Source organism: Delphinapterus leucas, chromosome 10 (genome assembly GCF_059928025.1).
Source record: "Delphinapterus leucas isolate spDelLeu-1000000601 "Yukka" chromosome 10, BTC_Dleu_Yukka2, whole genome shotgun sequence".
Classification (NCBI taxonomy): domain Eukaryota; kingdom Metazoa; phylum Chordata; class Mammalia; order Artiodactyla; family Monodontidae; genus Delphinapterus; species Delphinapterus leucas.
Genome location: NC_143138.1, coordinates 66,348,216 through 66,361,256, shown reverse-complemented (window position 1 = coordinate 66,361,256; position 13,041 = coordinate 66,348,216). Strand labels below are relative to the sequence as shown.

The 13,041-nt window shown below is 43.0% G+C and overlaps 1 protein-coding gene across 3 annotated transcripts in view; it reads right to left on the bottom strand.

Annotated features, from left to right (window-relative positions):
* Positions 1 to 13,041, bottom strand: part of DAG1 (dystroglycan 1) — a 62,912-nt gene that overhangs the window by 11,667 nt on the left and 38,204 nt on the right. For all 3 annotated transcript variants that reach the window (XM_022573137.2, XM_022573135.2, XM_022573136.2), the window contains exon 2: positions 6,961 to 7,357. In XM_022573137.2, the coding sequence (XP_022428845.1) occupies positions 6,961 to 7,245 (285 nt within the window). In that variant the 5' untranslated portion in view covers positions 7,246 to 7,357. The remainder of the gene's footprint in view (positions 1 to 6,960; positions 7,358 to 13,041) is intronic.

The window sequence follows — 13,041 nt, the reverse complement described above, 5'->3', positions numbered from 1 at the left end:
AATTCCACATTGTCTCCAGACAAGGAGGCTAAAGGGAAGCAGGGATGAAAAGCCATCCTCATGGGCACTACCAAAATGAGACATCTGAGGGGGCTCTAGAGGGGCAGCCCAATCATTTCATGAGAGGCAAAGACTTCTCTCCTGACCAACCCAGAGAGGAGGAGTTAGAACATCTCCAGCCATATAATCACCTTCCTCAGCCAGTCCTACACTCAACTCAAGTCAGAGGAGAGGCACCCTTAGGGAGCCAGTGCCAATCCTGAGGGAAGTCAGGGGGGTAACTTATACTATGGCCAACTTGGAACAGCTTAGGATCTGTCCAGCAAAGGCAAAGCTGGCTTCTGTGGGACCTATACCTACAGACCCTGATGAAGAGAGAGGGTGATCTAAGACCTAAGACTGCTGTGAGAGCAAAGAACAGTCGAGACCTGGGATGAGCTTTGCATACAGGCATCTAGTCTGGTCCAAGGGAGCACACACCAGGACCATCTCCTTTAGGGTGTCCTGAGGCCACAGGAGAAAAGAAGAAAGACCCAAGGCACAGGTCTTTCAGGAAGGTCATGCTGGCCACAAAGGTCTGGAGGTAGCCCATAGACCCTTCTTACATCAGATCAATGGAGTCCATTTGGGAGTTAAAATGGGGTCAGTAATAGCAAATTGATTCCTGAGGTAGACCTAGAGAACAGCAGGGAAGTAATAGGTGCTGGCTGGGATGAGACTGGACAAGGGCTGTTTGGACATGAAAGAGTCTCAGATGTGGGGCAGAGCAAAGGATCCAGGACCTCAGGGTTAATCCTCCAGGCAGGCATGTCCCCTTCCTCTTTCTCCTGACCTGCTTCCTTGAAGCCTGGTGTATAAAATATAGGGAAGTGCTTGTTTTAGGAGTTGATATTTACCCGATGGGCATACCTGGCTGATGCCAAGCAGCACTTCCTCTGTCACTGTGATTCCCAAAGTTGCCACAATCTCCTGAAATACCACAACGATCAGCCCACACAGGTCCAACAAGGCTTGGCAGGTAGCCAGTGCAGCTCACTTAGCATGAGACTTGATTTTCTACCCCTTCTATAGATTGTTACATGGTCTGTTACAAACACTGAATTATTCTATCACCAACCCCCATGCACATCTCCTGACCAGTCAGCAAGTATGACAACCACACCATCTAATCTCATCAGGTCTCAGGACAGACCATGTTCTGCCTATGAGTCCTCATTAGGCAATTTGGCTAATTGACTGGAAGGCCATCCCTTACCTGGGAACTCCACATGAGGCTTAGGCAAGCTTAGTCTCTTACTGCCCTGACATAGGCTGGCATTTCTTCCTACAGACAGGCAGGTAGGCTTTTTTTCTTTTTTTAATAAGTTTATTTATCTATTTTTGGCTGTGTTGGGTCTTCGTTGCTGTGTGCGGGCTTTCTGTAGTGGTGGGGAGTGGGGGCTACTCTTCGTTGCGGCACACGGGCTTCTCATTGAGGTGGCTTCTCTTGTTGCAGAGCACAGGCTCTAGGCGCACAGGCTTCAGTAGTTGTGGCATGAGGGCTCAGTAGTTGTGGCTCGTGGGCTCTAGAGCACAGGCTCAGTAGTTGCAGCACATGGGCTTAGTTGCTCCACGGCATGTGGGATCTTCCCGGACAGGGATCGAACCCATGTCCCCTGCATTGGCAGGTGGATTCTTAAACTGCACCACCAGGGAAGTCCCTGGCAGGTAGGCTTTGACAATCCAAAGCAGGTTTGCAGGTACTGAGGGGGTTCTCCTTCCCTCTGCCAGCCCAAAAACATTTGAAGGCCTACTATGGGACTGGAATCAAACATGCAGACTAAAAAGAATTTCAAGTACAAAAATTTGCTAAGAAGATAACACAGGGTTTTGTGAGAAATCTGCCTTCATCAGGGTGGAGGGAAAGGGCTCCAATGCTGAAACTAAGCCTGAAAGAGGTGGCTGTACCCATGCTGACAGAAGAAAAAAAGAGCCAGCAGCCTGGGGTGGGCCCTGAGCTTGGCATATCTGTGGGGCAGAAAGAGGCTGGTGTGGCTGGGACAAGGTATGCAAAGGGAAAGGGGAGAGAGAAGAGGCCAGAGGCCAGATCAAACAGGGCTTAATCCTAAGGGCAGGGGGGTAGGGGAGGCCTGTTTTTAGCAGATGTAAGCTTTACAAAGATAAAGATGTCTCTTGACTCAGTATGGAGAACAGACTAAGGGGTTAAGAACAGAGGCAGGGCGCCTGGGAAGCGGTGAGCGAGTGGTAGTTTGGATGACAGTAATAGTGATGGATATGATTTGGAGGTCACCCCAACAAGGCTCCTTGGGACCAAGATCTGAAATATTCCTCACATACACAAGAATATTGGGCAGCCTTTAAAAGTTACATTCCCAAAGAATACTTAATAACCAAGGAAAAAAACTCAAACTACAGTGAATGAAAAAAAGGTTAAAATATAGATTCAGCATGATTTCAGGTCTGTCTAAAATGTCTGTGTGTGTATGTGACACGGACACCTCTTGATGAACGCAGAAAATGATAGAGGAGTATGCTAGTGGTAGGAACCACAGGAGATTTTCTTTCTCCCTTTTTCTACAATGTACATTTATACATCATTATTATAATAGGGGGGAAAAAAACAACTCCTTTAGTGTAAAGACTTTCCAATCCTGTTTTACACACAGGGAAAACAAAGCTCCAGGAAGGAAGTCAGGCTTTCTGATCTGATTCCCACCCCACACAACCCTGATGTCAAGACGGTTCAGGATGAAGAGTCACACATTTTCACCTGTTTTTCTACAGGCTAATCATCTACTAAATGGTGTGCTTTCCACAGATAGATAAGCTCAGATAAAATCCTGTTTTCCTAGTAAAATCTCTTTGCTCCCCCAGTGAATAAGCCTGTTAAATGTCCCTCTGCCAGATACAGCAAATACTCAGCTCACTGTATCGACTCAAGGCACCTTTGGTCAAGACTAATCCATGTACAACATTCCAGTGGCCACTGGAACAAGGGTAATCGCTACAGGGTCTGGATATTCAGAAGATGAAATTTGATGCTGGGTAAGAAATGTACCTCCAAAACCGCCATTTTTCATCTAATAAACTAGAAACTGGCTTACTGGGGTGTTTTGAAGATTACATGGAAATCTTTCTCAAAGACTCTACAAACTAGAAAGAGCTCCATGGAACTGAGACAGGATCTTCGGAAGTATGACCACCTCTGAGAACACAAGGCCACCCTAAGAACAAGCCAAAAGCTAAAGAGAGGGGGTCAAAAAGGAAAAGGAAGAGAACACAAGGAGGGTCAGGTGAGGAGTGGGTCTGCCCAGATTCAAGGGAAAGGGGCATAGACACACCTCTCAATGAGAAGAGTGGCATGGAATGGAAGTGGCATGGAAGAGTGACCATTTCTAATCTAGATGCCTGGGGCTTGTGGGTCAGAGAGAGGCAAGTTGGTAAAGACTCATTGGAGCCTGGGTGTGCTTTGACCAATGGAGTACAAAGGAAGTGTCACTGTGCAAGTTTCCAAGCCCAGGCCTTAAGAGACTGGCAGCTTCCACTTCCTGTATCTTGGAATACGCAATCTTGGAACCCAGCTATTGTACTGTGAGGAAATCCAGGTATCTGTGGAAAGGTCTACATGGAGAGAAACCAAGGACCTTGATGAGCAGTCCCAGGTAAGCTCCCTGCCAACAGGCAGAACCAACTTGCCAGCCATGAATGAGCCACCTTGGAAGTAGATCCTCCAGGCCCAGGTGAGCCACTCTAGCTAGTGCCATGTGCAGCAGAGATGAGATTCCCAGATGAGCGCTAAATCCCTGAATTCTTGGCCACAAAACTGTGAGCAAAACAAACTGGCCGTTTCAAACCACTATGTTCTTATGCTTTAAACATACCAATAAATAGCCAGAACACTATGTGTATGTAGAAATCTAAGTGCAAAACAGATATTAAAAACTACCATAACAGGGCTTCCCTGGTGGCGCAGTGCTTGAGAGTCCGCCTGCTGATGCAGGGGACACAGGTTTGTGCCCCGGTCTGGGAAGATCCCACATGCCGCAGAGCGGCTAGGCCCGTGAGCCATGGCCTTTGAGCCTGCGTGTCCAGAACCTGTGCTCCGCAACGGGAGAGGCCACAGCAGTGAGAGGCCCGCATACCACACACACACACACACACTCACACACACACACACACACAAAATCTAGAAACAATAAATGCTGGAGAGGGTGTGGAGAAAAGGGAACCCTCTTGCACTGTTGGTGGGAATGTAAATTGATACAGCCACTGTGGAGAACAGTATGGAGGTTCCTTAAAAAACTACAAATAGAACTACCATATGACACAGCAATCCCACTACTGGGCATATACCCTGAGAAAACCATAATTCAAAAAGAGTCATGTACCAAAATGTTCATTGCAGCTCTATTTACAATAGCCCGGGGATGGAAACAACCTAAGTGCCCATCATCAGATGAATGGATACAGAAGATGTGGCACATATATACAACGGAATATTACTCAGCCATAAAAGGAAACAAAATTGAACTATTTGTAATGAGGTGGATAGACCTAGAGTCTGTCATACAGAGTGAAGTAAGTCAGAAAGAGAGAGACAAATACCGTATGCTAACACATATATATGGAATTTAAGGAAAAAAAAATGTCATGAAGAACCTAGGGGTAAGACAGGAATAAAGACACAGAGCTACTAGAGAATGGACTTGAGGATATGGGGAGGGGGAAGGGTAAGCTGTGACAAAGCGAGAGAGAGGCATGGACATATATACACTACCAAACGTAAGGAAGATAGCTAGTGGGAAGCAGCCGCATAGCACAGGGAGATCAGCTCAGTGCTTTGTGATCGCTGGGAGGGGTGGGATAGGGAGGGTGGGAGGGAGGGAGACGCAAGAGGGAAGAGATATGGGAACATACGTGTATATATATAACTGATTCATTTTGTTGTAAAGCAGAAACTAACACACCATTGTAAAGCAATTATACTCCAATAAAGATGTTAAAAAAAAGAAAAAAACTACCATAACAAAGTATAGACCTTGGAATATTTTTAATTCATATTCAAGCCACACCTCTGGGGAAAGAATGCTGTAGGCCAAGGGTTAGAAAACTATGGCCATGAGGACTTCCCTGGTGGCACAGTGGTTAAGAATCTGCCTGCCAATGCAGGGCACACGGGTTCGAGCCCTGGTCCGGGAAGATCCCACATGCTGTAGAGCAACTAAGCCCGTGCACCACAACTACTGAGCCTGTGCTCTACAGCTCACGCACCACAACTACTGAAGCCCAAGCGCCTAGAGCCCGTGCTCCGCAACAAGAAGCCCACCACAACGACGAGTAGCCCCCGCTTGCCGCAACTAGAGAAAGCCTGCGCTCAGCAACGAAGACCCAATGCAGCCAAAAATAAATAAATAGAATAAAATAAATAAATTTACTAAAAAGAAAACTGTGGCCATGGGACTTCCCCAGTGGTCCAGTGGTAAAGAATATGTCTTCCAATGCAGGGGACGCGGGTTCGATCCGGGCTGCCACCTGTCTTTGTACAGCCCATGAGCTAAACATGTTTTTTGCGATTTTTAAATGAGTGAGGGGAAAAAAAATCAAAAGAAGATATAGTATTTCTTGACACGTGAAAATCACATGAAATTAAAATTTCAGTTTCAGTAAAGTTTTTAAAAGTAAAGTTTTATTGGGGGCTTCCCTGGTGGCACAGTAGTTAAGAATCCACCTGCCAATGCAGGAGACACAGGTTCCAGCCCTGGCCCGGGAAGATACCACATGCTATGGAACAACTAAGCCCGTGCTACTGCGCTCTAGAGCCCATAAGCCACAACTACTGAGCCCGCGTGCCACAACTACTGAAGCCCATGCGCCTAAACAAGAGAAACCACAGCAATAAGCCCACGCACCACAACGACGAGTAGCCCTGCTCACCGCAAATAGAGAAAAGCCCGTGTGCAGCAACAAAGGCCCAATGCAGCCAAAAATAAATTAAACAAATAAATAAATTTATTTTAAAAAAAAGTTTTATTGGAACAGAGCCATGTCCATTCGCTTGCATATTGTCTATGGCTACTTTCATACTACACTGGCAAAGTTGAGGAGTTGCAACAGAAACCATATGTCCAGCAAAGCCAAAAAAATACTTACTATCTGGCTTTTTTAAGAAAAAGTGTGCTGACATCTGCTCTAGGAGATGTTCATAGGTTGAGCAGTACACCCCACCCACCCACGTGGCTCCCATGCAAACTCAATCAGGAAGTAGGGGAAATTCCAAGGTCCCACAACCCCAGACAAATGGATGGTACTTCTTCACACAAAAGCTTCCTGTTTCAACTAATTTCCACCCTGGGTTGGACAAGACACTCTTCAGTTACAAAGATCTCAGATCCCCTTGTTTTCTGGGTTGCCTCCCCAAAAGGAGATGAGGCGAGGCTGAAATTTAAGTACTAATTTTGGTTCTTAAGTGACCAAATACATTAGTAAACATAGAACACCAAAGCAAAGCAAAACTCCAGTATTTACTTATACCTTATTTTTTAAAAATAGGTTCAAAGCATTTAAAAGTTCCATATTTCTTGGGTTTAATCCCATGGTTAATGAAAGCAGACCATTTCCTATACACAGGCCCTTCCATCAAATCCCTAACTTGATGACCAAAAGATCTTCCAGAGTACATATGTAAAAGCTTTTTAATGGTGACACCCTCAAAATGGGAGCAAGAATAAAGGTTTAGGATGCTATTCTGAGATATATGGGGACCCTCTAGTGAACATCAGCGGCTGTCCCTCTCTTAAGGAACATTTAGCAGGTCCTGGAAGAACTGAGCTCAGAATTCCTGGAAAACTGAAAAACTAAACCTAAACTAAAAAACTAAAAAAACCTAAAATTAACACTAAAATCAAAACGAAAATGGAAGATGAGAATTATTCCTCATTTACAGTTTATATCCAGTCTCACCTTGATGACTTCTCCATTGGAGGCAATTAAATCTGTTGGAATGGTCACTCGAAATGAGCGTCCGACGACAGCGGTGCCATCAGGAATGCCAACCACCGTGGGAACAGCCTCATGGAGGTCTGAGAGTACTGAGTGCATGGACGCCTCGAGCTGGTTCTCCCAGTCCCTGACGGCCTCCGAAGGCTCACTGGGCCAGCGGGACTGAGTCACAGCCACAGATAGCAGAAGGAGAAAGGTCCTCCCCCAGAGGGGGAGCAGCAGCGAGAGGGCCACAGACATCCTCATCCCGGGCTCAAGTCTGCTCAAGCAGATAGTCTAAGAAAGGAAGCAAGTGACGTGGTCCCAGAACTGGGTCCTCAGCCTCTCCACACCTGCTCCATCCCAGAGCACCCAAAGCCTGAAAAAGAAGAAGAGTAGACTCAGACTTCAGCAACTTCCATGGTTTCAAAGTTGAGCACAGGCAGTTACTACCCCCTAAGTGTTCCTGCCAAAAATATCTACTCTGAGTTGGATCAAGTCTCACCCTGCACTGTCCAGTACAGAGCCACCAGCTACATGTGGCTACTGAACACTGGAAATGTGGCTGGTCCATTAAGTATAAAGCACGCCGTGGATTCTGAAAACTAAGTATAAAAAAGGAATGTTGGGGACTTCCCTAGTGGTCCAGTGGGTAAGACTCTGTGCTCCCAATGCAGGGGGCCAGGGTTCGATCCCTGGTCGGGGAACTAGATCCTGCATGCATGCCATAACTAAGAGTCCGCATGCCACAACTAAGAAGTCTGTAGGCTGCAACTAAGACCTGGCACAGCCTAAATAAATAAATTAATTTTTAAAAAAAGAATGTAAAATATCTCATTAATACTTTAAAAATATTGATTACATATTGAAATAATATTTTTGATATGAAAATATTAAGTATAGTTAAGTAAATAAATATTAATAAATAGTACATAATAAAAATATTAAATATATTATTAAAATTAATTCCACCTGCTTATTTTTATTTCATGTGACTACTGGAAAATATTAAATGACATATGTGGATCACATTATATTTCTGTTGGGTAGTGCTGCTCTAGAACTAACTTCCAGTTCATAGGAAACACAGGGCCATGAAGACACAATTAGACAAATCTAGAATGTGGGACCTTCTACAAGATAACTGGTCTGGTCTTTCCAAATCTGATGCCTCTAAATACAAGGGGACTATTCTAGATTTAAAGACCGCAACCAGATGCAGTGTGTACATCTTGACTGGACCCTGGATTTACTTTTTTTTTAATTTATTTTTTATTGAAGTATTGTTAAATTACAATGTTGTGCTAATTACTGTTGTACAGCAAAGTAACTCAGTTATACATATATGTACATTCTTTTTCATATTCTTTTCCATTATGGTTTATCACAGGATACTGAATATAGTTACCTGTGCTATACAGTAGGGCCTTGTTTATCCATTCTGTATGTACCAGTTTGCATCTGCTAATTCCAAACTCCTAATCCAACCCTCTCTTACCCCCCACCCCCTTGGTAACCAGTCTATTCTCTATGTCCCTGATTCTATTTCTGTTTCATATATAGGTTCATTTGTGTCGGATTTACTTAAAAAAAAAAAAACAACACACACACAAGACCAGCTCTCAAAGGGACAGCTGAGGAATTGTGCATGTGTGCTGGAGATTATATTTATTGTTAATTTTCTTAGGTGAGATGATGGTGGTGTGGCTCAATAACAGATTGTCCTCAATTTTGAAGTATTTAGGGATGAAGTATCAAAAATCTCTGCAACTCACTTTGAAATGGTCCAAGGGGAAAAAAAAACATGTGCATGCATATATAGAGATAAAACAATGTGCCAAGTATTACAATTATTAAGTCTTAAAAAAATACTTTTGAAAAATATTGAAAAGCCAAGTATTTGCACAGAGAAGTGTGGCAACCACCCACTTCTCACACCCCACATATTGCATATATTTGCAAACTCAGTGCTAGTGAACAAAACTTATTTGAACTCTCTTGCCCCCCAACCCCCAACAGTGACTAAAACCCTGCACATTGTCCCCTCTCCCCCACACCAGCTTCAAGCAGCTCATGACCCTGCTCTAAGGCTGGCAGCCACACAGATGCACTGTGGGACTTTCTGGGTGCCCACAGGTGGCCACAGCCATCACAAGCAATTTCCCATTCCGGAAAATGATGAAGCCCTGCCCTGAGCCAAGCTGTTGAGGAGCCATGTGATATTTTTTGACCTGGGTAATGCAAAGTAAATAAAATTGCTGAAGAAAACAAGGCCACTGAAACAGACAGCGTACTCTGAAGTCAATGCAAATCCAAGCCAATGCCAAAAGGTTTTTTTTGCTATTGACTTCGTTATTCCTGTTCTTATTTTGTTTTTGAACTAAAAGTCATGAGACAGAGACAAAACCCAAGAAAGTAAAACAATTTTGAGGGCTGGAAGTCCTATCCTACCTAACCAAGACTTATCACAAAGCTACTGTATTTAAGGCAGTGTCACATGGGGCAGAGTAGACACTGGACTGTGGAACCAGAGGGAGAGCCCAAAACCTGCTTGCAAAGAAGCTGTTCAAAGACACCAGGACAAGTGGCTATCTATGTAGAAAAAAACAATTAGGTTTCTTCTGTCACTTCTCCATCAAAAACAAGATAAATCCCAGGTGGATTAGATACATAAATGTAAAAAGCAAAACTTTAAAATGTTTAGAATATAGCAGAATGTCAGAATAAGGAAGGATTTCATTTTTAAAAGATATCAAAAAACACAAAACATAAAAGAAAAAGACCATTGGACTTTCACTTCTAGGAAGATGAAACAGATGTACTTCTCCTTAGTTTCCCACTAAATACAAGGGAAAATCCTAGATATTATATATATATAATAAACATGAGACTCTTAAACAGTCAAGAGAAGAAGGCAGAGCAGCTAGGGACCCCAGGATTCAAGGAATGACACAGCAGTGAGTTCCCTGGGTTTTCTTTTGCCTCATGTATACCAGAAGTGGGAGCTGAAGGAGCTGGCAACCCAGTAATGCCAACAGATGAAACAAAAAACGTCCTAACAAAAGTCTGCTCTCTTTATCCAAAGGAGCAAGAAGGGGGTAACCTAGCAAGACATAAAACATTTAGACAGTAACAGCTCTATTCTAGCAAAACACCACAGAAAAAACTGTGGCCCCACTCCCACCCATGCCGACAAAGGCCAAGTGGGGAGCCAAGACTTCCACCCTCATGAGGCTGTAACAAGGCACCCTAATATCGCCACTGGGAAGGGAGCTGGGACTTTCATCCTCACTGGCTAGTAACAATGCACCACCCTCTACCTCCAGCCCCTTGGTGTCAGTGGAAACCACATGGGGAACCTGGATTTCTATATTCCCACCCAAGCAATAAGAAGGAGTCTCTCCCCATCCCTGCTGGGATGGTGTCAGAGGAAGACTGGTGGAGAGTCAGAACTTTAACCATTGCTCAGCAGTCGCGAGGCCTAGGGAACTAGAACTCCCACCCTCAACCAGCAGTAACAAGGACTTCACCTGCCTTCAGGTGTCAACAAAGGCTGAGTGGGGAACCTGGGCTTCTACCTAAACTTCCCAGTAATCAGGCAGTGCCTCCTCTACCCTTTCTCTGCCAGACAAGTGTCAAACAAAAGCCAGCTAAAACAGAATCTAGAGTTTCAGAACAAAATACAAAATTGTTCAAGTTTCAATCAAAAATCACTCATCATGGGAATTCCCTGGCAGTCCAGTGGTTAGGACTTGGTGCTTTCACTGCCATAGGCCTGGGTTCAATCCCTGGGTCAGGGAATTAAGATCCTGCAAGCCATGCGGTACAGCTCCCCCCCCGCCCCCCGCAAAAAAAAAAATGCTGAAAAATCACTCATCATGCCAAGAACCAAGAAGATCCCAAACTGAATGAAAAAAAGACAATCAACAGATGACAACTCCAAGATGAAAAAGATAGGTAGAAAGGAAAAGGATGGGAAAAGATATATCATGCAAACAATAATTAAAAGAAAGCAAGAGGAGATGTATTTATATCAGATAAAGCAGACTGAAGAACAAAGAAAATTATCAAAGAGCGGTACATTATATAATGATAAAAGGGTCAATCCATCAAGAAGAATACTAATCCTAAATGTACATGCACCAAACAACAGAGTAGCAGAACCATGAGAAGCAAAAACTGATAGAACTGAAACGAAAAATAAACAAATCAACAATTCTAGTTGGAAATGTCAACATCACTCTCTCAACAAATGCTAGAACTAGAAAGAAAATCACCAAGGCTACAAAAGAACTAAAACATGCTATCAATCAATATGATTTAATCAACATTTATGGAGCACTCCACCTGACAACAGAACATATATTCTTTTCAAATGTCCACAGAACATATACCCTGAGAGATCACATCTAGGGCCATGAAAAAAATCTCAACAAATTTAAAGGAACTGAAATAATACTGAAATGTTCTCCAACCCCAATGGAATCAAATTAGAAATCAGTAACACAAGCATAGTAAGAAAATCTCCAAAGGCTTGAAAACTATACAATGTACTTCTAAATAATTCCTGTGTCAGAGAGGAAGCCTCAAGGGAAATAAAATGTTACACTGAACTAAATATACATTTGTGGGGTTATAGTAAAATTTGTGGAACACAGCTAAAGCAGCTCTTTGGAGTGAATTTACAGCACTGAAACCACTAGAAAAAGAAGGAAAAGTCTCAAACCAATAATCTATGCTCCCACATCAAGAATCTCAAAAAAAAAGAGCAAAATAAACCAAAAGCAAGCAGAAGGAAGGAAATAGTAAAGCACAGAAATCAATAAAATTGAAAACAACAGAAAAAACTCAATAAAACAAAAAACTGGTTCTTTGAAAAGATTAATAAAATTGACAAATCTCTATGAACAAATTACCAATATCAGTACTGAGACAGGATATTACTACAGATCCTGCAGACGTCAAAAAGGATAGTAAGGAAATACTACCAAATAACTCACAGATTTTGATAATTCAAATCAAACAGACCAATTCCTCAAAATTTGTAATTTAAAAAATTTATAATTTAAAAACTCCCACAAAAATAAATCTCTAGGCCCAGACAGCTTCACTAATAAATTCTACCAAATATTTAAAGAATTAACACCAATTCTACACAGTCTTTTCCAGAAAGTAGAAGGAAGAAACACTTGCCTATTCATTTTATGAAGCTAACATTACCCTGACACCAACATCAAAGACAATACCAAAAAAAAAAAACAGAAAAGAAAATGCAGATGAACAGACACAAAAATTTTAACAAAACATTAAGAAACAGAATTTAGCAATATATAAAAAGAATTATATACCATAACCACGTAGCACTTATTTCAGGGTGCAAGGCCAGTTCAACATTTGAAAATCAATCAACGTAATCCACCATATTAACAGACTAAAGAACAAAAATCACATGATCATATTAATTAATGCAGAAAAAGTACCTAACAAAATTCAACACCCAGTCACGATAAACACTCTCAGAAACACAGGAACAGAGGACAACTTTCTCAATTTGATAAAGAGCATCTAATGGTGATAGACTGAATGCTTTCTCCTTAAGATCAGAAACAAGGCAAGGATGTCTGCTCTCACCACTGGTTGTTTTTGGTTTTTATTTTTTTGGCTGCGTTGGGTCTTTGTTGCTGTCCATGGGCTTTCTCTAGTTGCGGTGGGGGGGGCTGCTCTTTGTTGCAGTGCACAGGCTTCTCATTGCGGTGGCTTCTCTTGCTGTGGAGCGCTGGCTATAGGCTTCAGTAATTGCAGCATGCAAGCTCAGTAACTGCAGCACAGTTGTGGCTTGTGGGCTCGAGAGCGGGCTCAGTAGTTGTGACACACGGGCTTAGGTGCTCCACAGCATGTGGGATCTTCCTGGACCAGAGATCTAACCTGTGTCCCCTGCATTGGCTGGTGGATTCTCAACAAGTGCACCACCAGGGAAGTCCCCTACCACTCTTATTTGACATAGTGCTGTAAGTTCTAGCCAGTGTAATAAGGCAAGAAAAGGAAACAAAAGGCATGTAGATG